Source organism: Microcaecilia unicolor, chromosome 5 (genome assembly GCF_901765095.1).
Source record: "Microcaecilia unicolor chromosome 5, aMicUni1.1, whole genome shotgun sequence".
Taxonomy (NCBI): Eukaryota; Metazoa; Chordata; class Amphibia; order Gymnophiona; family Siphonopidae; genus Microcaecilia; species Microcaecilia unicolor.
In genome coordinates, this window is record NC_044035.1 from 45363400 (window position 1) to 45388446 (window position 25047).

The 25047-nt window shown below is 40.1% G+C and overlaps 1 protein-coding gene across 2 annotated transcripts in view; it reads left to right on the top strand.

The window, feature by feature from the left end:
• BTRC (beta-transducin repeat containing E3 ubiquitin protein ligase) overlaps nucleotides 1–25047 on the top strand; it is a 417532-nt gene that overhangs the window by 71584 nt on the left and 320901 nt on the right. Inside the window, exon 2 of one of the 2 annotated variants that reach the window (XM_030202848.1) lies at nucleotides 5653–5760. The exons of the other annotated variant lie outside the window; for it this stretch is intronic. Within the exon in view, the coding sequence (XP_030058708.1) occupies nucleotides 5653–5760 (108 nt within the window). The remainder of the gene's footprint in view (nucleotides 1–5652; nucleotides 5761–25047) is intronic. 2 annotated transcript variants of the gene reach the window in all.

Genomic DNA, 25047 nt, shown 5'->3' on the forward strand with positions numbered 1-25047 from the left:
TTTTGTAGTATGTGCAGCTATATTTTGTTATATGTATTTGTTTTTAATGTAGATATATTCATGGAGTCCTGATGCAGGCAGTTTAGCCAAAACACGGCCTGTGTCGAGTCCTTCTAAACTTGTTGGTCTGAATTTTATTGCTGTAATCTAGTAAAAGGCGCCTTTGGTTACCTGGTCTCCCTTCCATCATTTTTTCGGACAACCCCACTAAACCTTTTTATATTTTGATTATAATACCATTTTTAGTTGTGATCCTAGGTTTCTACCTTTTTTAAATCTGAAGTACAACCCAAATGATACAGGGAATGAGATGGCTTCCCTATGCAGAAAAGGTAACACTGTTCTGGAGAAGATGGCTGAGAAAGGGAAACATGATGGAGGCATATAAAATCATGAGTGGGGGTAGAACAGGTAAATAGGGAATGGTTGTTTACTCTTTCAAATAGTACTAAGATGAGAGGGCATGCCATGAAACTTGCAGGTAGTACATTTAAAACAACAAAAAAAGTTTTTTTCACTTGGTCCATATTTAAGCTGTGGTATTCATTGCCAGAGGATGTGATCAAAGTAGTTAACATAGTTGTGTTAAAAAAAAAGTTTAGATGAGTTCCTGGAGGAGAAGTCCATATCTAGCCATTACTAGTCATGTAAACCTGAGAAGGGCCCTGTTAAGTGAGCAAGAAGGATTGGATGTACTGTTTGGTATCATGCCAGATGCTTGTGTCGGAGAGGGAGTGCTGAGCTCAATGGACCTTTGATCTGACCCAGTATGGCAAATCTTTTGGGTTTTTTTTATGTTCAATTTTATTACATCAGGAAATTAAGTATGTTTTTTTTTTCCTGTATCAGTTTTGGTTAAAAAAATATGCTGGTTTGTGATCCAGCTTTAGGATTTTTTTTTTTGTAGACTGTAGAAAGAATGGAACACTGCTGACCTAAACAACACTCAAACAGCGATTAACTGACCAGAGTAGACCCAGTATTAATTTATATGAAAATACATGCAAATAGAATATTTTTTTTTTTTTTTTTTTAAGGCAGCCTGGTATGCATTTTCTTTCTTTATTAAGTCAATGATCTGCCTTTCTTAAATCTATGTGTGCCCTTCCATGTTTGTAAATATGCCAAATAATTTTATTCTTAGCAACAGCTTTCATCATTTTATCTCGCACTGATGTCGCTCATTAGTGTATAGTTCTATAGCAGATAAATAATAAGTATCATTGTGGTACTAAATTCATTTTTGCTACTATCTACCTTGGACATCATTGGAAGGGTGTTTTAGAAATCCAAATACACAGCCTTCAAAACCGCAGAACTGGCAGTCTGATCCCTCTTACAAACCCAAACCCTGTAGAGCGAATACAGTAAGTTTGGACGTTTATAAGAGCTGTGCTACTCCATAACTAAGGGACCTTTTTTACTAAAACTTATTATGTGCTAAATGCTGGGCATTCAATTTTATACCTACGGACTACCTGGATTTTAGCGCATGCTATTGTTACTGCATGCCAAGCTTTAGTAAAAGGGCCCCTAAATTTGAAGTGTTGATAGTTTTAAAATTAAGTTTATTTCTTGTATATAATATTTCAATGTACTTAAAAAAATCTTTAATTAAAATTATTATGCTAATGGAACACTTTTTGTTGATGGTTATCATATTGGTAGTTCTCAGAAAAAGTTTCCTGTTCCGCCATCTACTGATGAAAACTGATGAGAAAATCAGCTTTTCATGTTTGCCATCAGTTTTTTTTCCATAGTGTGTATGAAAGCTTGGTGGCCTTATCACATGTACAGTGGTGGAAATAAGTATTTGATCCCTTGCTGATTTTGTAAGTTTGCCCACTGACAAAGACATGAGCAGCCCATAATTGAAGGGTAGGTTATTGGTAACAGTGAGAGATAGCACATCACAAATTAAATCCGTAAAATCACATTGTGGAAAGTATATGAATTTATTTGCATTCTGCAGAGGGAAATAAGTATTTGATCCCCCACCAACCAGTAAGAGATCTGGCCCCTACAGACCAGGTAGATGCTCCAAATCAACTCGTTACCTGCATGACAGACAGCTGTCGGCAATGGTCACCTATATGAAAGACACCTGTCCACAGACTCAGTGAATCAGTCAGACTCTAACCTCTACAAAATGGCCAAGAGCAAGGAGCTGTCTAAGGATGTCAGGGACAAGATCATACACCTGCACAAGGCTGGAATGGGCTACAAAACCATCAGTAAGACGCTGGGCGAGAAGGAGACAACTGTTGGTGCCATAGTAAGAAAATGGAAGAAGTACAAAATGACTGTCAATCGACAAAGATCTGGGGCTCCACGCAAAATCTCACCTCGTGGGGTATCCTTGATCATGAGGAAGGTTAGAAATCAGCCTACAACTACAAGGGGGGAACTTGTCAATGATCTCAAGGCAGCTGGGACCACTGTCACCACGAAAACCATTGGTAACACATTACGACATAACGGATTGCAATCCTGCAGTGCCCGCAAGGTCCCCCTGCTCCGGAAGGCACATGTGACGGCCCGTCTGAAGTTTGCCAGTGAACACCTGGATGATGCCGAGAGTGATTGGGAGAAGGTGCTGTGGTCAGATGAGACAAAACTTGAGCTCTTTGGCATGAACTCAACTCGCCGTGTTTGGAGGAAGAGAAATGCTGCCTATGACCCAAAGAACACCGTCCCCACTGTCAAGCATGGAGGTGGAAATGTTATGTTTTGGGGGTGTTTCTCTGCTAAGGGCACAGGACTACTTCACCGCATCAATGGGAGAATGGATGGGGCCATGTACCGTACAATTCTGAGTGACAACCTCCTTCCCTCCGCCAGGGCCTTAAAAATGGGTCGTGGCTGGGTCTTCCAGCACGACAATGACCCAAACCATACAGCCAAGGCAACAAAGGAGTGGCTCAGGAAGAAGCACATTAGGGTCATGGAGTGGCCTAGCCAGTCACCAGACCTTAATCCCATTGAAAACTTATGGAGGGAGCTGAAGCTGCGAGTTGCCAAGCGACAGCCCAGAACTCTTAATGATTTAGAGATGATCTGCAAAGAGGAGTGGACCAAAATTCCTCCTGACATGTGTGCAAACCTCATCATCAACTACAGAAGACGTCTGACCGCTGTGCTTGCCAACAAGGGTTTTGCCACCAAGTATTAGGTCTTGTTTGCCAGAGGGATTAAATACTTATTTCCCTCTGCAGAATGCAAATAAATTCATATACTTTCCACAATGTGATTTTCCGGATTTAATTTGTGATGTGCTATCTCTCACTGTTACCAATAACCTACCCTTCAATTATGGGCTGCTCATGTCTTTGTCAGTGGGCAAACTTACAAAATCAGCAAGGGATCAAATACTTATTTCCACCACTGTATATACATGAAAATTGATGGCCACATCAGTTTACATTAACCCAGATTTCCATTACACTAATAGTAGTTTTAGATGGAAACAGAAGCATAAACTGGGACAGCTTAAGTGTTAGTTCAGTAAATGTTTTACAGTATGATTTATTTATTTTCAAAAATGTATACCCTACCTGTAACCTAAGCGGCTTAGTCTATTGGGGTTGAGACTTTGTAATTCTATGTAATTGTAGGATTAACTTTAGTGCTTCTTTATTATCTGTTAAGGTTAGTCATGTATATTTTATACATGAGGGTTTGATTATGGCTTTGCTTCTTACCTATATGTCCTAGTAGACAGCACCGTAGTACTTGGTTTAAACTGTAGCACTCAAATGTCACCAACCCTCACTGGTTCTTTCAGCATGTAATACCCCTTTTTCGCGGTAGTATACACTAGGAGTTCTTTGATATGATAAATATATGGGTCTAAATTAGGTATAGTTGACATAAACAATATTAAACAAGGAATCACTTTGTATTGCCATTATTGTTTAGAATAGAAAGAGATATATTTTCAAATGCAGTACAGTCTTGTTTATCCAACGTAAACAAGACCGACTCATTGTCTGATAAGTGAACAGTCTGATAGTAGGGAAAACACTGCATAAACCCCTCAAACAATGCATAAACAAAGGCATAGAGTTCCTGATTTTCAAAAGTTCTAAAACAAATATTTTTAATAGTAATAAATGCGATGATGACTCCGGGGGGGGGGGGGGGGGGTAGGGTTCTATCTAATATGCCAACATGGATTATTGAAGGTCAGATAATTGAGACTGTACTGTATTTAAAAAGATATTTTGCACACCACTGTACGTATAAAATAAGCAGAGACTAGGAGTATAATTTGTTAAAAGAAAAATATCCATTGTACACAGGTTCAGAGTTTAGTCAAGCTCTATTGAGCAGGGATTGTCTCTCTGTGTCAGGTGTTCAGCGCTGCGTGCGTCTAGTAGCGCTATACAAATGTTAATAATAATAATAATAAAAATAATTTATTGCCTTTGCATGAAAATTAAATGTGTCCCTAAAATATTTTTCTGAAATTAGTGCAGTTTTATTTCCTGTGGTTTTCCCGGAGTAGCAGCAAGATGGTGGCAGAGAAAAAGACAGCTGCCACGTCACACCCACTTCTTCTGGCTCTTGAATTCTTTCTCATGTTCTTTTTCTTCTCATTTTGCAGAATCAGCATTTCAAAACTTAAGTGAGGGGGAAAGGCTTTATAAAACAGTTATGTTAACATTAGCATACATTTTACATTGGTGTAAAGCAAAGAGTACCGCCCTAAAGTGACCTTTTTGATTGTTGTAAGGCAGATAGGCTGCTTGCCCTTTATCCCTGAACAACAGTGTTAAAGTTGCATTCAAACTTGGCACAGTATGTCAAAGAAACAATCAGGAGGCAACGTTAATGCTTTTTTTTTTTCCAGAGGAATTGTTAAATATCATAATTGTGAACCTAGGTTTAAAAACGTACCAAATTTCGAAAACTAGGGAATCCACCTAATTTATTGGAAGTAGCCATTTGTTAAAAGATGGAACTGGATTCACATATGAGCTCTGTCACTAGCTTGATTTCTGTACAGGTTACTTTTCCTTCCTGTGTCTCCGTTATTCATCTGACTTGGGGTAGTAATATATGTTCTTTCTGTTTTCTGCTTATTAAGCTGTCATATAGTGTATAAATATTGAAGAAAAATTGTATGACCATTCTTCCCATAGCTGCATGTTTAGTTGTAAAGAACTCATGACAGTTGTTGTAGAAAACCCCAAGTTATTGTAGTTTTTATGTACAAAGCCGTGTTCTCGGTGATTATTCCCAATAATATGAAAGCCCACATACCTTTTGAGGATCAATTTGATCCCTAAAAGTTTAATGGGGACTTGTAAATTGCATAGGGGAAGAAAATCATGGCATTCAGTTTGAAATGGATTAATTCTCTTGGTACCTTTTTTTTTAAAGCTAGGATATTACTGATTTGAAAGTGAGATTTATATATATATATATATATATATATATATATATATATATATATATATATATATATATATTTTTTTTTTTTTTTTTTTTTTTTTTTAAATTAGCATCTATATTTTTCCATATAAGGACAGGTAGGCCAAAAAGCCAGCTGAAACCATCTCTCTGCGGTTGAGCTAGCCTTAAAATGTTCTATAATCTATGTCATCTTGTCTCATACTATCCCATCTCATAGTTGTCCTCTCTCTGCAGTGCTCTATGCCCAGGTCTCTGTGGCTGGGCTGCTCCAGCCTGGCGGACAGCATGCCTTCGCTGCGATGCCTGTATAATCCAGGGACTGGCACATTTACAGCTTTCCAGGTACTTTATCTGTCTCTCTCACTTACTAGGATCCATTTATTCTTCCTCATTCTCTGCTGTCATTTTCTGTCATTCAGCAACCTTGCTAGTGTTTAACGTCAGCATTAGTTCACATGCATTCAGTTTTCTCCATTGGCAAACACATTTACCTTTTGTGCGATGTGCTGAACTGACTCACTCGATCAATTTGGTTTTGATGTCTGTGGAACTGCTGAATTTTTAATGGACACGGGAACTTCTCGTGTTAAATCCATTTTGGAAATTTTATGTTAACTTTTGTCTTGATGTTTGAGATGTATGGTCTTCCAGTCATTAACACACACTGTTGTACTGTATAACATCTATTTATATTGAATACATTACTGGTTTGGACAATCTATACACAAACATTACTAGTTAGTAAAGGTTTTGAAGGTGGCTGTCTAATATTCAGTTAAAATGCTTAGAAAACTTGGGTGCTAGGAAATTTTCCATTACATTTGTCTTTGTGGGAGTGGGGGATGGGAGGATGGGGAGGCATTGCATTTATCTTATCTTTTTTTGTTTGTTTTTTTTTTCATTTTGGCTAGTTTTTATTTTGCTACTTTTGATGAACTTTGCTCTGCTCATCTTCTTTTGGCTTCTTTCCCCTCCATGCAGCTTAATCCTTTCTACCAGCCTCTTCCTCTCTTTTCAGTCACTCTTCCCTTTCTGGTTCTGGCAGCTGGGAGCAGCCTTGGGGCTGCAATGTCTCCACTTGAGCCCTGGCCTCTGGCAGTGGTCTCTCTTGTTGGATCTACCTGGTACGATTTGGAGGTCTATAAGAACACTCAACAAATGCAGCAGTATAGAATTCAGTTTTGTCTATGCTGTTTCTGTGTTTCCATTTCTCTGTTGCAGAGTATTTATCCGACTTGCTTTGTCATCATGTTCCACTGAGAATATGGTATTCATAGCAAAATAAAAAAAACTGCTTCTAGACATTTTACCTTTCCCAGCATTAAAATAAAAAAAAAAAAAATGATGAAACTATGCATTTTCTGTGGTTCTGTACCATCATTGTGGAACTCGGTACCATTGGAGGATTGCTGTGAACTAAGTTTAGTGTTCCATGAGATCAAGACCTAGTCTGTTTTTTTTTTCTAGGATGCTGAATAGCTGATTACTCTATAATGCAGTTAATATATTATTTTGGATTGTATTACTTGGTCTTATAGCTTTTATTTTGTATTGATTCATATTGTACTTTTGTTGGAGGAGTAGCCGAGTGCTTAGTGCAGTGGACTTTGATCCTGGGGAACTGAGTTTGATTCCCACTGCAGCTCCTTGTGACTCTGGGCAAGTCACTTAACCCTCCATTGCCCCTGGTACAAAATAAGTACCTGAATACAGTGAAACCTCGGTTTTCGTCGATAATTCGTCTGAAAATAATCGATGAAAATGATGAAAACCGAGGCAATTTATTTTAAATTTTTTAAAATGAATAAAAAGACTAATCCTACTATATAAATGATGATGCGGCACGTCACACAACGCTTCAGATATCATAACAGGCTGTAACTGCGCCAACAAGCTACTAAGGGCAAATCAGCGCCCCGATCAAGAGGACTCCGGATTCCCCTGCCCCGCTTACCTCCGCCTACCCCCCAGTGCACGTCCCCAACCAGCAACTACTTACAATGCACCACATCCGCAAATCGCTATCCCGTCCCGCCCTCACAGATCTCCTACACATACCTCCTCCACCAGCCTCTCCCTAATGATCCCACACACTTAAACACACCCACCTCCTGCTCCCGCCCTTCAAAAATGCTAAACAAATGCAAACAGGAACAAGGGGAAGGGGGGAGTGGCACGCCTTCCACACCAACAGCCAGCCAATGCAATTAACGCACATGATGTAAAAGACACCCACCTCCTGCGCAGGCCCTCAAATCACTAGCAATAAATGAACATTTAACATGGCATTTACCGACGAAAACCGAGACAAAAATTTCGCAAAAAAAATCAACGATAACCAAAAACGACGAAATCCGACGTCAACGAAAACCGAGGTTTCACTGTATATGTAAACCACTTTGAATGTAGTTGCAAAAACCTCAGAAAGGCGGTATATCAAGTCCCATTTCCCTTTCCCTTTTTAGTTTGTTTATAATTCTCTTGGATTCTCTTAAAAAAATTTTTTTTTCAAATACTGCCAGCAAGACAGGGATTGCCAGTGGTTACATGTTTTAGGAAATATTTAACACATGAATCTGGACAGTAAATACTTATAGTTTATCTTAAAAGATGTTTGTATAAATGAACAAACATACCCCCCTGTTTACAAAACCACTCGGCAATGCCGACTCAGCCCTTTGTGTCGGCAGTACCTCACCACCAGCTGCTAGTGCGGCTTTGTAAACATGGGCCATACTGTTTAAAAATGTTGTGCTGTTAGTGGGTAATTTTGTTTTTCATTGGAAGAATAAATTCTAAACTTTACTGCCTTCTAGTTGTTTTGCAGTAGTTCTGCTTTGCAGAACAGAGTGTAAAAAATGTACTTTGCTAAAGCAGAATTTTCTTTTCTGTTAGAAATTACATAAAATCAATTGACTTTCAGTTCTCAATAAACAGTGCTTTTATTCTAGTAAAAAATGGTGCTGGTTCTTGCATGCAGGGCCATCCTTAAAGGATAGGGTGATCACTGAGGCACCTGCACCCACAATAGTTACATTCTCTACAGCTGATCAGTGAAAAGGCTGCATTTTAAATACTACCCCAGCGCCTAGAATACACCAAAAGGTGTGTGGGGGGGGGGGGGGGGGGGAACTGCCACAAATCCCTACACAGAAACTATATGCTTACAAAATACATCTCATTGTCATACATGCAACCTATGGATAGACCTTCATCAAATATAGAATACTAGTAAAAAAGGCCCGTTTCTGACACAAATGAAACGGGCGCTAGCAAGGTTTTCCTCGGAGTGTGTGTGTTTGGGAGAGTGTATGTGAGAGTGAGTGTTTGAGAGTCAGAGTGAAAGTGTGAGTCCAATCCATGCTCCTCTGTCACCTGGCCCCTCCATTCATCCCTATCCAGCAATTCCGCTGTCTCCCTGAGGCCTGCCCTGCAATCCATATGCATCCATGGCCATCTGTCCCTTCCATTCATCCCTATCCAGCAATTCCCCTCTCCATGAGTCCTGCCCTTCCAATCCATGCTCCTTTGTCACCTGGCCCCTCCATTTTTCCCTATCCAGCATTTCCCCTCTCTGCCTGAGGCCTGCCCTGCAATCCATATCCATCCATGGCCATCTGTCCCCTCCATTCATCCCTATCCAGCAATTCCCCTCTCCCTGAGTCCTGCCCTTCCAATCCATGCTCCTCTTTCACCTGGCCCCTCCATTCATCCCTATCCAGCAATTCCCCTCTCTGCCTGAGGCCTGCCCTGCAATCCATATGCATCCATGCCCATCTGTGCCCTCCATTCATCCCTATCCAGCAATTCCCCTCTCCCTGAGTCCTGCCCTTCCAATCCATGCCCATCCATGCTCATCTGTCACCTGGCCCCTCCATTTTTCCCTATCCAGCATTTCCCCTCTCTGCCTGAGGCCTGCCCTGCAATCCATATCCATCCATGGCCATCTGTCCCCTCCATTCATCCCTATTCAGCAATTCCCGTCTCCCTGAGTCCTGCCCTTCCAATCCATGCCCATCCATGCTCATCTGTCACCTGGCCCCTCCATTTTTCCCTATCCAGCAATTGCCCTGTCTCCCTGAGGCCTGCCCTGCAATCTATATCCATCCATGCCCATCTGTCCCCTCTATTCATCCCTATCCAGCAATTTCCCTCTCTCCCTGAGTCCTGCCCTCCCAATCCATGCCCATCCATGCTCCTCTGTCCCCTGCCCCCTCCATTCATCCCTTTCCAGCAATTGCCCTCTCTCCCTGAGCCCTGCCCTCCCAATCCATGGCCATCCATGCTCCTCTGTCCCCTGCCGCCTCCATTCATCCTTTTCCAGCAAGTCCCCTGTCTCCCTTCCATGACCCCCCCTTGCATCCATGCTCCTCTCTCTCCCATGTCCCAGCCTGGGCCGCCCTCTTCTTCCCCCCCCCCCCCCCCCTTCGCATCCATGGTGTCGTTTCTCCCCTGCCTTCCCGCTCCCATTGTTTTTCTTTTGTGGCCACCCTCTTCGCTCCCCCCAACATGTTGTTTTTTTTTTTTCTTGTTTTTAAATGTACCTCCGTGGTTCCGGCAGCGAAGCGTCAGGGAAGGAGGCGGTGCTCCCGACGTCTAGGTTTCCCTTCGCTGTGTTCCGCCTTCTTTTGACGTCATCCTTGACGTCAGAAGAAGGCGGAACACAGCGAAGGGAAGGCTAGACGTTGAGAGCGCCGCCTCCTTCCCTGACGCTTCGCTGCCGAGCTTTGCGATTGGATGAGTGTCATTGCTCCGCCCTCGACGTCATCACGTTTGACGCGTAGGCGGGGCAGACACAATGCGATCTCACCCCCTTCACTTTTGGCTAACAGAGGCTTCATTCGAACGTTGGAGGTGCGTTTTATATAGAGAGAAATGACTACAAATCTGAAATGTGCAGATATAAAAGGAACTGGAAACTCCAAGAAACCAGATTCTGCGTACAGTGCAATACTAGAGGAAATAAAGATATCCGATTCTGCATATTTAGATTTCCAAGCTGACATATTCAGATCACTAAAACAAAACTAGCATATTTTTTCCACCTTTATACATGTGGAATACTGACAGTACACGTGTGTGCTTTGGCATCAAGTTGCATACTTTGCCAGAGGGTGTACAATGTGGGTGGTATGTGAATACAAGCATGCACCTAGTTTATGAAATACTATAATTTACTCATGTACTTGTAATATATAGACACAGACATTTACATCAGTTTTAGGGTTGGTGCCTCTGTGTTATAAAATTAACCTCTTATTGTTTGGGCAGCTCAGCCTCTGTAGCCTATGACCGACCACACTTTGCAGGGGCTGTGCCATTACGTAATGGTTGCAACATGTCCTTCCACAGTCTGCCATGGAACTGCAGGGGTTGACTGGAAACACTGCTTCTCTTATGGGGACACTTTCTGTGAGAGTATTTGGGGTATGCAGAACCTTGTCTCTTTCTTCTTTGATTTGACTATTAAGATTTTTAAAAAACTTAATACCAATAAAAGTAAAGAAACTACTAATAACAAGAAAAAAAACAAGTGGCCTAGTATCTCGTTTCAAGTGTTGATACAAATAGTCACATAAATCTGATTCAGAGACGTTCAAAAAGGAAGAATATGGCAAACCTTATAATTATTATACAAAATGAGTCCTATAGGAACAGACAGATCTTCAGTGGGAAGGTAAATAATTTTTAAGAGAGGACAAAGATTGAACAAAATAATTATATATGCCCTGTTTCCTAGTCATTGCATGTTCATACTTGTATACAAAACAAATGGAATTGTACCAGAAGTGTTGAGCCAAATCCTTCCAATTTTGTAATATCCATTGCAATGCATTTGCGAACAATGTATTAAAAAGGTGTTGATCTTCTTCAGAGAGGCTGTTTTCAGCGGGCAATTTCTTCAAATGGGTTAGTTTTGTGCGTACCTTCACAGGAATGAGCCTCACTACTAAGCCAGGAAATGTGGCGTATGATCTCAGACTCTCAAACTTACTGCTAATGCTCGCTGTGCCAAACAGAACAGCTTTCTGGAGTTCATAAGATGTAATTTGTACAGGCAGCGTATCCAGGTGTGCTTTTAGCACCCAAAACGAGGGGAAATATTTCTGTATCTTTCTGCCACATTTTCTTAGTTTCAGACTGCATTTCTTGGGACATGAAGATCTTCCCTCTTTCCACTGAGTAATTGCTTGGGACCAGTGCACCTATAATCAATACTGTTCTGATGTTTTTCTCTTTTACTACTATATCCGGTTTTCTGGCATTCAGATTTTTATCAGTCAGGATGGGGATGTTCCAGGTGATCATAACCTCTTTGTTTTCCACAATTCTCTTACGGTCATGATCCCAGTGCTTTTTCGGTACACTGATGATGTAATGCTTAGAGTTTGCAGTGAATGAGATGTGCCACTTTGTTGTGCCTTTCTGTATAAAAAGTTTAAACCATCAGCACTTCACTGCCAGCCATGAGATGCGTAATTGTTTCTAGCTGTTTCTTACAGAATCTACAGATGTCTGTTGAACCAGGTTTATTTTCATCTTGTCAGTAATCCACTGTCCTGGGCTGCATCTATCAGTCACTCATCCTTAAGTTTCAGTTCATCTCTCTCTAACCATTCATGTGTCTGATCTTGATCCATGAATAGTTCCTGGAGTAATAATTTGTACTCGCACTGTGCTTAATGCATTTCCACTTTTTGCTTCTTCCTTGTTTTCTTGTAAGAGCAATCCTGAGAACATAACTTGTAGCATATTCATTCAATAATACACCACAGGAGTTATGGACATTTTAATAGTTTCCATATGGGCGAATCTCTGAAAATAAAGTTTTGAACCATATCACTGATTGATCTGCTTTGTTTGTCTCCACGTTGGATTTTGCAGTTCGTTTGCCATCTTGTTTCTTAGGACCCACTAAGATAAGGCCAGAGTGCTCATTTGGTGCACACAAGATTAATATGAGCTAATAAGTTCATCGTGTTAGTCGTAACTGTGGCTTGAAGATCTAGTGGTAGTTCTATAGCCAAATATGCAATGCCGTTAGACACCCATTTAAAGGAATGCTGAAAAAAGTATGAATTTGTACAGTAAGTATTTAAGGGCAGCACATCTGATTTTATATGCTGATATTTGACCAAGATGCGCTAAAGGCAGTTCTATCAGGTTTTGCATGTAGCAAAGTAATAAACCATACAAAATTTGATAAACAAGTACATAAAGTTTAAAGGTAATCCAAGAATTTATTGGAAGCCAATGTAATTTTGCCAGAAGAACAGTTGCCTTAGTATAACGAGGAACTCTACAAACAAGACGAGCAGCTGTGTTCTGTGCTGATTGAAGTTTCTTGACTAAAGAGTACTTTGAACCTGAGTAAACGACATTACAGTGGTTAAACTTAGAGAGTACTAGTATTTGGACCGAAGAACAGAAGATTGAATTTGGAAAGAAAGGTCTCAATCGCGTCAGCCTCCACAATGTATTAGCTTGCTGCTCTAAACATTAGGCTACTACTCCATTCCATAAAGAATTACAGAAATTGAGCTGATGGAAAGAAATTCCCATTTACTTTTCTTTCACAATGGTCCCTGTTTCTAAAAACTGCACTGGCTCCCAATCAAAGAACGCATTGCTTTCAAAATCTGCACTCTGGTTCACAAAATTATCTACGGTGAAGCCCCAGGATACATGACAGACCTGATCGACCTACCAACTAGAAACACATCCGAATCAACATGAATGTACCTAAATCTGCACTACCCAAGCTGCAAAGGACTTAAATACAAATCAACATAAGCACACAAATGTGGAACGCATTACCAAAAGTCTTGAAAACTACGTACGACCACCTAAACTTCCGGAAAAAACTAAAAACCTGTTTAAAAAGGCATACCCTACAGATCCAACCTAAATACCTGAACTCTGCAACACAGCAAAACTAAAGAACATAATGGACATAATATACCTCTTCCTCTCCACAATTCCCTAATGTGTTGTTTCACATGAACCTTATCCTACCAAAACATAACTTTGTATTTGTTCATACCGGAGTTGACGAACGCCCCTCCGATACTATGTAAGCCACATTGAGCCTACAAATAGGTGGGAAAATGTGGGATACAAATGTAACAAATAAATAAATATCACCTTAGACACCCGAGGTTCAAATGACAAATACTGGTCAATAGTTATACCTTAGATTTTCATAGTGGTAACTAACAGTCCATATTATCTATAGTGAAGTTCCTAATAGCCATAGGGTGATAGGGATTAGTCAGGATTAGGAACTTGGTTTTGTCTTTGTTTAGTTTTAATTTGAAATCAGCAGCCCAGGATTCCATCCAAACAGGATTTGATAGTAGGCGAGATTTCAACTACATTGTCTATGAATGGGATGTACATGGTAATATCATTGGCATACATAAAGGTATTAAAACCTCTGGATTCCAGTAAACTACCTAGTGGAGCCATCATTAAATTGAACAGAATGGGGGAAAGAGTGGAGTCCTCAAGTACGCCACAGAGTACCAAGGTGTAGACAAAAGACCAGTCTGCTTTACTCGATATTGTCTAGCTTTCAGAAAACCATTGAACCATTGCAGGACTACGCCACAGATGCCAAAATGATCCATCAAACTTAGTAAAATACAATGGTCAAAAGTATTAAAAATGCTAAAATTGGCTGTCGAGGTGGTTAAGACGTGCTATAATGTAATTGAAAGGATTTGAATTATCAAATACACTAGCAAAATCTATTAATGGAAATCCACAGAGTGACAAATACTTCAAATGAATAAACAAATTATCAAAAAAGGGCAGTATACATCATTTATGAAGCAGTGTTTGGGCTTGGTTCCTGTAGCCAGCATTATATCTAGCTCCTCAAAGATAAGTGTCACTATTATGAACTGTGAAATTGAATTAAGTTTATGCATATTTCACATTAAAAAGTGGAAGGATTTTTTTCAGCCGATGATGAAAGGGTGAGAGATCTTTTTTGATCCCACATTGCTTGGTTAATTAGCCTAGATTCAAGCTCTTTGAGGCTTTTTCCTTCTTTTTTTGATTATTTATTAATTTGAAGTATTTTTCACTTTGTTTAAAAAGAAAAAAATATATATTTAACAAATTTCTGTCCCAGTTATTTACAAATCTAGGCAGGTTACTTAATTACATACATAATAAAAACATAAAGTATAAAGCATTATCATAAATTATAATTTAAATCGAGATATTTTACCCATGTTTATTGGCTGTCTAAAAATTGCCCTGACTCAGTTAGGCTAAAGCTACACATGTTTTCATCCTAGGTTATTGGCCACATTGAGAGAAAGCTTTTGAAGGTGTGTTTAGATTGTGGTGGGGAAAAAGTATGGTCACAGATGGCATTTTCAAATCTTCACATACTGTATGTTTTTCAAGCTAATTTCTACCACCAGAAAAAACATCTGCAAGTGTCTGCTTGTACTTTGTACCCATGACAAGTTTTAAACCATGTTCTTTCATTTAAAAAATTGGTGCAAAAGCCTGGAGATAAAAAAGTATGCAAAATCTTTGTCCTAGTGTAGCGGATCTGAAAATTGCTTGCAGAAAGCTAAAGATATGTAGATTAAATTTTGTTCTGTTTGAAAATGTATTGCTGAATATAGTATTTAAATGGTATATTGAAGAAATAACTGCATTATTTTTAATATAAATTTAAGTTCTGGTAACAAGTCCCAAATTATCTGATGACTTGGAGGCTCAACATGTTGATATTAGAGAAAAAAAACGTGTGCACCGTCTCCAGCTTTGCAGTAATCTAAATTACTTGGTGACAAGCATCTTTTACATCTAGATTTAAAAGTATAATGCCTGGGAAAGTAAACTGTATGGCACACACACTAAGCAATGGCTGCCTCCATGTCAGCATTCTCCCCCCCCCCCCCCCCCCCCACACACACACTTCCCCTCCTTACACCTCTGTACATTTCTGTTTCTCTCCTTTACTCTAATTTTATTTAATACATTTATACCCCACATTTTCCCACTAGATGCAGGCTCAATGTAGCTTACACAGAACCGTAGGGATGACTACAGTACAGAAAAGTACAATTAAGCAGTGTAAAAGAAAGGTAATAAACAAATAGGTAACATTTAGACAACGAAGATAGCAAAAGATAATACAAGGTTACAGGTAATAAGGTCCATGAATCTTGCTGAAACCAGGAATTGGTAGGTTAGGTTGAGTCTGGAAAGTAAGCCTTCTTGAATAGGATGGTCTTCAATAATTTTCTGAAATTTAGATAGTTCTGAGTTGATTTTACGGATTTGGGTAAAGCATTCCATAGTTGTGTGCCTATGAAGGAGAAGTTGGAGGCGTAGGTGGATTTGTATTTAAGGCCATTACAATCAGGATAGTGTAAATTTAGATAGGATCAGGTAAAACTGGAACAGTTTCTAGGTGGTAAGTCAACCAGATCCAGCATGTATTTGGGAACTTCACCATAAATGATCCTGTGAATCAAGGTGCAGACCTTAAAGGCAATACGTTATTTGATGGAAAGCCAATGTAATTTTTCACGAAGGGGCTTGGCAGATTCAAATTTAGATTTGCCAAAAATCAATCCAGTTTGAAGTTTCTTGACTAGATATTCTTTGCAGCCTGCATACATTCCATTACAATAATCCATATGACTTAATACTATTGATTGTATTAAGTTGCGGAAAACATTTCGAGGAAAGAAAGGTTTTATGCGTTTGTCTCCATATGGAGTAAAACATTTTCTTTGCGGTACAATTTATTTGGGTTTCCAGGATTAGATGCTGATCAATGGTAACTCCAAGAATTTTTAAACTGCCCGAAATGGGTAGGGAATAGTTGGGAGGATATAGAGTGGTAGGTTTATATTTATTATGCCGAGACGACAGGATGATGCAGTGAGTCTTCTCAGTATTCAGTTTCAGATGGAAAGAGTTAGCCCATGCGTTCATTGTGCACATGGTGAATTCATGCCCTTCCTCCTTCACCCCCTCACTCCCTTCCCCTCGTTACTTCAGTCCCACCCAGGTTTTCTGTTGTCCCTCTCTGTTTTAAATGTATGCCATAACTTTCCATGTATGTATAAATGAAAAATATAAAAGTAGCTGCTCCGGCAACTACTTTAAAGAATGCCTTCAAATAAAAGACCGAGGCCGAGTATCATATTCTAACTTCTTTGTACTGCACAGCATGTTAGCTATCATAAGATCTCTTTTTCAAGCCTTGCAAATATTCTAATGCTAGATTAGCAAAAGCTTACTGGAAAGGATCATGAGCAGAATACCAGCAGTCTTTGCTTGTGGCTATAGAGAAGATGCCATCTGGAAGGCTACTTAGTCACTGTTGATTTTGTCTAGTTATTTGCATGCTTAACTGTAGAGTTCAAATAAAAATCATGGAACATGAACATTTTGAATCGTTTCAGTATGCTGGAATTTTTAGCTGGAGGAATAAAATTAATCTCCGAACAATCCTAAAATATTTGCCATAAGGGGAATTCTGAGTTTAAAACTCACAAGAGGTAACATAAATTTATTGTAGTGCTGTATTTAAAACAATTGATAGCTAACAGCATTTTATTTACTATTAAACTAAATGTTTCTTGCAGGTCACAACACATTAACCAAACTGGGGCTTTGTTCTCAAGATTAACTATTTCACAGTGCTCACAAATGAGCAAATATAACAATACAGATAGCATTAACATCTTGATATGCATCCTAATATATATTCAGTGTTTTCCAGGTCTAGAAAGCAACTCTGAAGTTATCTTAAATTGGGGGATCAAGTAACATGTGAAATGTTATAGGACTGTGATGTATATTAAACTGGTAACCAGAAGAGCTGAATGAGGGGAGGGCTGGCATGATCTCTTGCTCACCTATCCAGTACTAATTTTGCTGCTCTTTTCTGGACAATCTGCTGCATCCTTAGATATTTGGCAGGCCTTGATATAGAACACTGGAGTACTTATAACAAGAGTATACTAGTTTGACCAAATTAAAATTCTTTGTTTCTTAACAAAAACAGTAATCATACATAAACTGGGCACAGTTAGAAGGTGGAGGGTGGCGGTAGCATAGGATTCAGAGGCTAGCTGAAGGACAGGATGGGAGGCAGCAGAGTTTGTTGGCTTGCATAGGAGAATTTGTGAGCTTATTTTCCTTTGGACTAGTCTGGGCAGATTGGTCCAGTTTGGTCTTTTTCTGCCTTTATTTACTGTGTTAATATGGCCAGGAAAAGGGGTTCACCCCATGTGAATCTACGGGATAGGATAGGGGCCTGAAAGCGGTAAAAGTTGAGAATTTTAGGATTCAATAATCTACATTAAGCTTTATTGTGCTCCTCCATAATACAGTATTTTAATGAACATTTTTATGGGTCATTAGTATTCATACTGATGATCATGACAACACTATTAAAACAAACACCATTACTTATTGTTTATCAGTATGATAATGCTATGAGCATGCGGGCAGTCTATTAGCCATGGAAGACTAGGTGGTTAATGCAGCCTATGCTGTTCTGCCTTTCAGGAGCTCATCTATTCCTGACCAAGGTAGCGAGAGCTAGTTAATACCTTGGGCTTGCTTCCTTTATGGGTCACTATTTCTGTTATCCATGTCCATGGTCAGAATGCAAATTTCTTATTGGCAGTAAAAACTGGTGGCTTTGTAGGCATATTCTCTTTGTTTTGATCTTATAAACATGGTAGTTTAAAAAACCTCATTTATCAAAGGTGAGAGATTAAGGGCCCCTTTTACTAAGCCGCGTAAGGCTCTATGCGTGGCCAATGTGTGCCAAAATGGACTTACCGCCCGACTACCGTGTGGCTCTTGCGGTTCATTGTCTGAAAAATAAATTTTACTTTTGGACGCGCATAGTGGACGCGCGCAGGTCCTTACCGCCCAAATTCTTTACCGCTAGGTCTATGGCCGGTGGTAAGGTCTCAGACTACTACTACTACTTATCATTTCTATAGCGCTACAAGGCATACGCAGTGCTGTACACCCCAAAATGGATGCGCAGCAATTTTGATTTTGCCACATGTCCATTTTCGGCAAAAATTTTAAAAAGGCATTTTTTGTAGGTGCGCTGAAACATAATTCTACGTTCGCCCAAAACCCACGCCTACGCTACCGCAGGCCACTTTTTACCACGGCTTAGTAAAAGGACCCCTTAGTATTAAAAGTTCTATATTATTGCAACTTTTATTGGCATGAAAAAAATTAGGCTCCTCTGCTCTACTTCTAGATATACTATATGCAGTATTCTAAACCCTTCATCTTTCTTCATATCCAATACTGATATCTTGAACTAACTGACATATTTTTGTTGGGGGTGGTGGCAGTGAGGGAGAAGGTTGCAACCTGTTTTCCACAGATCTTAAGCATATGCAGGTAAGGGTGAAGTGAATTATTCTGCATTATTCTTCCTACTAACCTCTGGTAGGTTTTGGGTAGAAAAATATATTTAAAAATTGATCTGGTGGCTCTTGCTGTCCTCCATTTTAGTTAGTAGTAACAAACAGGGAAGTATGTGGAGCATATACAAGCGTTGCCATAATGGGATAGACCAAAGGTCCATCAAGCCCAGTATCCTGTTTCCCAGCAGTGGCCAATCCAGGTCACAAGTACCTGGCAAGATCCCAGAACAGTAAAACAGTTTTTATGCTGCTTATCCTAGAAGTAAGCAGTGGAGTTTTCCAAGTCCATCTTAATGATACTACTACTACTATTTAGCATTTGTATAGCGCTACAAGCGTACGCAGCGCTGCACAAACATAGAAGAAAGACAGTCCCTGCTCAAAGAGCTTACAATCTAGTAGACAAAAAATAAAGCAAACATATCAATTAATGTGTAGAGGAAAGAGGAGAGGAGGGTAGGTGGAGACGAGTGGATACAAGTGGTTACGAGTCAAAAGCAGTGTTAGAGGTGATAGCTCATGGACTTTTCTTTTAGGAAATTAGCCAAACCTTTTTTAAACCTTGCTAAGCTAACTGCTTTTACCACATTCTCTGACAACGAATTCCAGAGTTTAATTACACGTTCAGTGGAGAAATATTTTCTCCACTTTGTTTTAAAGTTACTACTTAGTAGCTTCATTGTGTGTCCCCTAGTCCTAATATTTTTGGAAAGAGTAAACAAGCCATTCACATCTACCTGTTCCACTCTACTCAGTATTTTATAGAAGTCAGCATAGTTCATGGAATTCTTTCCAACCTTTCTGTATCTGTATGTGTGTATTTGATCTGGAGGGGAGAGGGCAGGGGTAGTTTGAATAGACCTGTACCTAAACATTCTGATTTGGAAAGAAAAATTAAAATAAAACTTATTGTGACTATATCAAACCAGTAGATGTCACTGTCAACTAATTTCAAAGAATGGCTTTTATATCTTTATTTTTTTTTCCAAACAGTCATGGAAAAGGGAGATTTTATATATATGTGGTGGAAGTGTATAAAGATTCAGCCCTTCTGGCAGACTATATGGAAGAAAATTACCCAAATAAAACAAAGTGTGTTGTATTCTCTTGGTTTTTATATCTTAATCACAGGGTACCACTGTTGCACATCAACAAATATTAGTTGGCAGTAAATATAGCAACTATTAAGAAATCAGTTTCTAGGTTTCAAAGTAGAATTTACAACAAAGAAAATTAAATACTCATCTGAATCACTAAGACGGGCATTATCGAACGGGGACGACCATCTCTAAGGACGTCCCGGAGAAGGGGCGGGGAAACCCCTATTATCGAAACAAGATGAGCATCCATCTTTCGTTTCGATAATACGGTCAGGGACATCCAAATCCCAACATTTAGGTCGACCTTAGAGATGGTTGTCCTTAGGTCGTCCTTATAGATGGTCGTCCCCGGTTTTCGGCGGTAATGGAAACCGAGGACGCCCATCTCAGAAACGACCAAATCCAAGCCATTTGGTCATGGGAGGAGCCAGCATTCGTAGTGCACTGGTCCCCCTGACATGCCAGGACACCAACCGGGCACCCTAGGGGGCACTGCAGTGGACTTCACAAATTGCTCCCAGGTGCTTAGCTCTCTTACCTTGGCTGCTGAGCCCCCCAACCCCCCCCAAAACCCACTCCCCACAACTGTACAACACTACCATAGCTCTAAGGGATGAAGGGGGGCACCTATATGTGGGTTCAGTGGGTTTCGGGTGGGTTTTGAAGGGCTCACATTTACCACCACAAGTGTAACAGGTAGGGAGGGAGGTGGGCCTGGGTCCGCCTGACGTGCACTGCACCCACTAAAACTGCTCCACGGACCTGCATACTGCTGACAGGGAGCTGGGTATGACATCTGAGGCTGGCAAAAAAAATTTAAGTTTTTTTTTACGGTGGGAGGGGGTTGGTGACCACTGGGGGAGTAAGGGGCGGTCATCCCTGATTCCCTCCGATGGTCATCTGGTCAGTTTGGGTACCTTTTTGAGGCTTGGTTGTGAAAAAAAATGGACCAAGTAAAGTCGGCCAAGTGCTCATCAGGGACGCCCTTCTCTTTTCCATTATCGGCCGAGGACACCCATCTGTTAAGCATGCCCCAGTCCTGCCTTCACTACGCCTACGACGCCCTCGGGAACTTTGGTTGTCCCCACGACGGAAAGCAGTTGACGCCCAAAATCGGCTTTCAATTATGTTGATTTGGGCGACCCTGAGAGAAGGACGCCCATCTCCCGATTTGTGTCGAAAGATGGGCGCCCTTCTCTTTCAAAAATAAGTCTGTAAGAGTCAGTCCTTCAGTGATAGGGATGTGTCAACATGGGGGTTGTTTGTGGATGGTGAGTGGTAGGCAAAAAATGTTGATCATGCCTCATGGAATTACTTCTATGTGTGTGTGTGTGTTTGTGGCCAGAAGACTAGAGGTGAGGCAGCTGTGCTAAAGTGCGTGAAAGTTTCTATGCTGCAGTAGCTGGAAGTACTTTTCCTGAAAATATGCATTGGGCCATTTTTTGAGGGGAAGTAGTTTCTCTGGTTCTTTCAGACCAATCTTGCCTATTTTCAAACTCGGTGTCTTTTTAACCAATTTTTCCCCTATGCCAAATTTGGGCCAGTTTCCTTTAATTTTCAGTGTTAAATATAGTGATACTTATAGTTGCAGTTCAAATTGAAGCTCACAGACCCGCTAATGCTTTTCTTGGGGGGGGGGGGGCTGCCACACAATTTTTCAATTGCTCCTTAAAGTCTCCCCCCATCCAGTCCCATCCAAGGTGTTGAACTTTCCAATGAAAAGCAAGTGTCTCCCTCAACAAGAGCACCTTGTTTCACCCATTTGTTGGCTGCTTCAGGAAAGCAACTACTCCTGGAAATTGTCACGCATCACTATATTTACAGGCTCAGCGTTTTTTGACTTTCCACAAATGTTTACCTGTTCTAAAGGTTTTTGTGTAGGGAAATCTTTTTTGCTCCAGGTCTCTTAGGACTAGTGCCATTTTTTGAGGGTTTGTGTTTGGGTAATTGTTGATTTTGGTATTGTTATTTGGGGTTCACGTTTTTTTATTTGTTTTTATGTTTTGTGTTGTCACTCACCTGTCCTTCTTTTGGTAAAAAGGTTTTTTAAATCATCTGTTTTTCTCTGTAATTAGAGTTTTTGCAGATGATTCATTTTTCCTTTTTTCCAGGCAGGGACCTATGATAGTACCTCACTCCCAATTGGATAGTGGATGTTGTATACTGTTGGTATTTTCCCTATCGGGAGGCGTTTGAGGTTCCAGTTGTTTAAAATTCATCTAGAGATTTCCTGGTTGAAATCTGAAGGTTACAGGAGGGTGAGACACAGAGATAGCTATATATTTTCAAACTTCTTTGGGGTTTGGTAATAATATAGACCCTTACATGATTTAGTTTAATTTGTTTCAGTCATGCTGCAGCATTCTGAATTAGTTGGAATGATAAGTAGTAGTAGTTGGAGCTGATCTCTTTTTGGTTTGACCAATATTCGGGGCATTATAATAATCTTGTCATGATGTAATCATGGTATGGACCATTGTGGTCAGACTTGTCTTTCCAGTACATGGAGAGAGATTTCATAGCTGCCATAGGTGAAAGACAATTTTTGAAGGCTATTTGAATTTACGGGATCAGAGTGAGTGATGAGTCTAGCAGTATCCCATGATTCTATCCCATGATTTCTGACCTGTGATTTTAGGGGGAGTTCATACTTCCCAAAAGGTATTTCGAAGTCTGGCATTTGTCCACTTATGTTAGGTACCCAAAGAATCTCTGTTTTGCTTGGGTTCAGGCAGAATTAGTTGTTGTTTGTCCATTCCTGAATTCTGGTTAGGCAGGCAGACTATTTACTCAAGAGCTGTGGGTAGACCTGGTTCAATGGGCATGAGTAGTTGCACATCATCAACATAGATGTAGAATTTTGTGTTCATCGACCGAAGCAGCTCAGCCAGAGGCTTGAGGTATACATTAAATAAAATGGGAGACAGTATGGATCCCAGTGGCACTCCACAGTTTAGTGCCCAAGATAATGATGTGCTATTGCTGAACAGAACTGATTGTTGTCTGTCTGACAAATAAGATTTGAACCATGTAAGTACTGTGCCACTGATACCTGTTTCTGCCAGTCTTGTATGCATAATATTATGATCCTGTGGCTGAGAAATTCAGCAACACTATTATTGAGGCAGATACCCTGTCACGATTTCTGTCAGATCATCAAGAAGGGACACAAAAACTATCTGTTCTGTACCTAGGTCTGAAGCCAGATTGACATGGGTCTAGCCAATTGCTTTCAGTTAGTCAGTCAAGTTGAATGTAGACTGTCTTTTCTGTAAGTTTTGCTAAGAAAAGAATGTTAGAGACTGGTTGGTAGTTTTCAAGCTTGTCCTGGTTGAGTGAGCTCTTTTTTAGTAGGGGGCACACCACAGCTCTTTTTAGTGTTGTTGGCAGTTGCCCTTGCCCTTCCAAAAGAGAGGTGTTAACAGATTTTCTGGCCCCTTCTATGAGGATTATGCTTGCTCGTACTATCTTTGCTGGACAGGAATCAAGAGGGCAGGTTGTAGGCCATTGGCCTTTCAGGAGTTTTTCAAGAACTTCCTCTGTGACCTGGTTGAATGAATCCCAGATGGATGTACATAGTGAGGAAGAAGGAGTGTTCTCTTCATTAGCTGGTGGGAGCTTTGATGAGACTATCTGTAGGTCTTGATGGAGCTCTTTAATTTTGTTGGAAATGTATGTGGCAAACTTATTGCTGATTAGTTGTGACTGGCAAGGCTGGTTCTGTTTTGGGGTTTGCAGTAGGCTGTTTACTGTTTTAAATAGTTGCTTGGTTAAATTTGCAGCTTGTTCTATATGTTGAGAGAAATATTGTTTTTTGGCTGTTAAAGCCTGGCAGTACATTGCCATGTCCTCTAAGTGAGATTTTTGCCATTTTCTTTCAAGTTGATGTCCTTTACGCTTAAGGACCTGTAGTTCTGGGGAGAACCATGGGGAACGTTTGTAGAGCATAGGATCTTCTTTAGAGGGGCCATTTTTTTCTAATGCCATTGCTAAGAATGCATTCCAGATAACAACCTGTTCTGACACAGTCATCATCTTTCCATGCACATGGGGGTAGGACAAGGCCGCCAGGAAGTTATCAGCAGTCAAATTTCTTGTGTCTCGGATTTCCTTCCAAACTTTGATTGGGACCATCTGTTTTATGTGGTCCTTAATAGAAAATGTGATTAGAGAATGAACAGTCCATGATAGGGGTGTTTTCTTGATTCCACCAGCCTTGTGTTCAGATGTCGACCCCTTTGCAGAACACCAAGTCTAGCATATGGCCCTTTTCAGGAGTTGGAGATTTGATCACCTGAATGAATCCTAGAGCTGCCATTGTATCAAGGAAGGCAGCAGTAGTGGTGTCTGGAGTTAGTTGGATTTTCAACATGAGATTGCTTTTTATCACTTTTCATGTTAGTTTGGAAAGTGGCATGGTAACTTGCTTCAAGGGAACTTATCAAACAGCCTTTGTTTGTAAAGCTGTTTATAAAAATTTTAATAAAGATAAAGGATGAGGTGATTTTTTTTTTTGAAGGGAGAAGGGAAAAAAGGTTGATCATTAGCTTGGCATGCACCCTATAAAAATATTCACTTGTCCCGATAAGAGTGAAGTCATTTTTGACATAGCAAAAGTAAAAATATCCTCCACTTTTGTGAATACTCATCATTGTTTTGATGCTGCAGTTATAAGTATATAGTTCCAATCTTTCAGCGTGTGGGGTTCTTTCCATTATGCTGTTAGTGATTTTAATTTAAAAAAAAATGTCAGTATTAGCTTACATTGTGTACTTTGTGCATTATCAGAATTATATAGTATGTAGAATTTATTGGAGGATATCTATATCAAATTGATGTTTTGGGATTGAAGAATTATGAGACTCACTCTGCCAGCAAGAACAGGTGTTATTGTGGTGATTAGTGGTTTTTCAGTATTCATATGTAATCTATAGTAAAAGTGATTTTCTTGTCAGTCACTGTCTAGGTCCATCTTGTTCTGGCTAACACAAATGTACCGTGATATTCCTGTCTAACTGATGTCCTAGGTTGCTTCTTCTGACTTTGAACAGTCTGGGTTAAATGTCAAACCAGTTTTTGTTCAT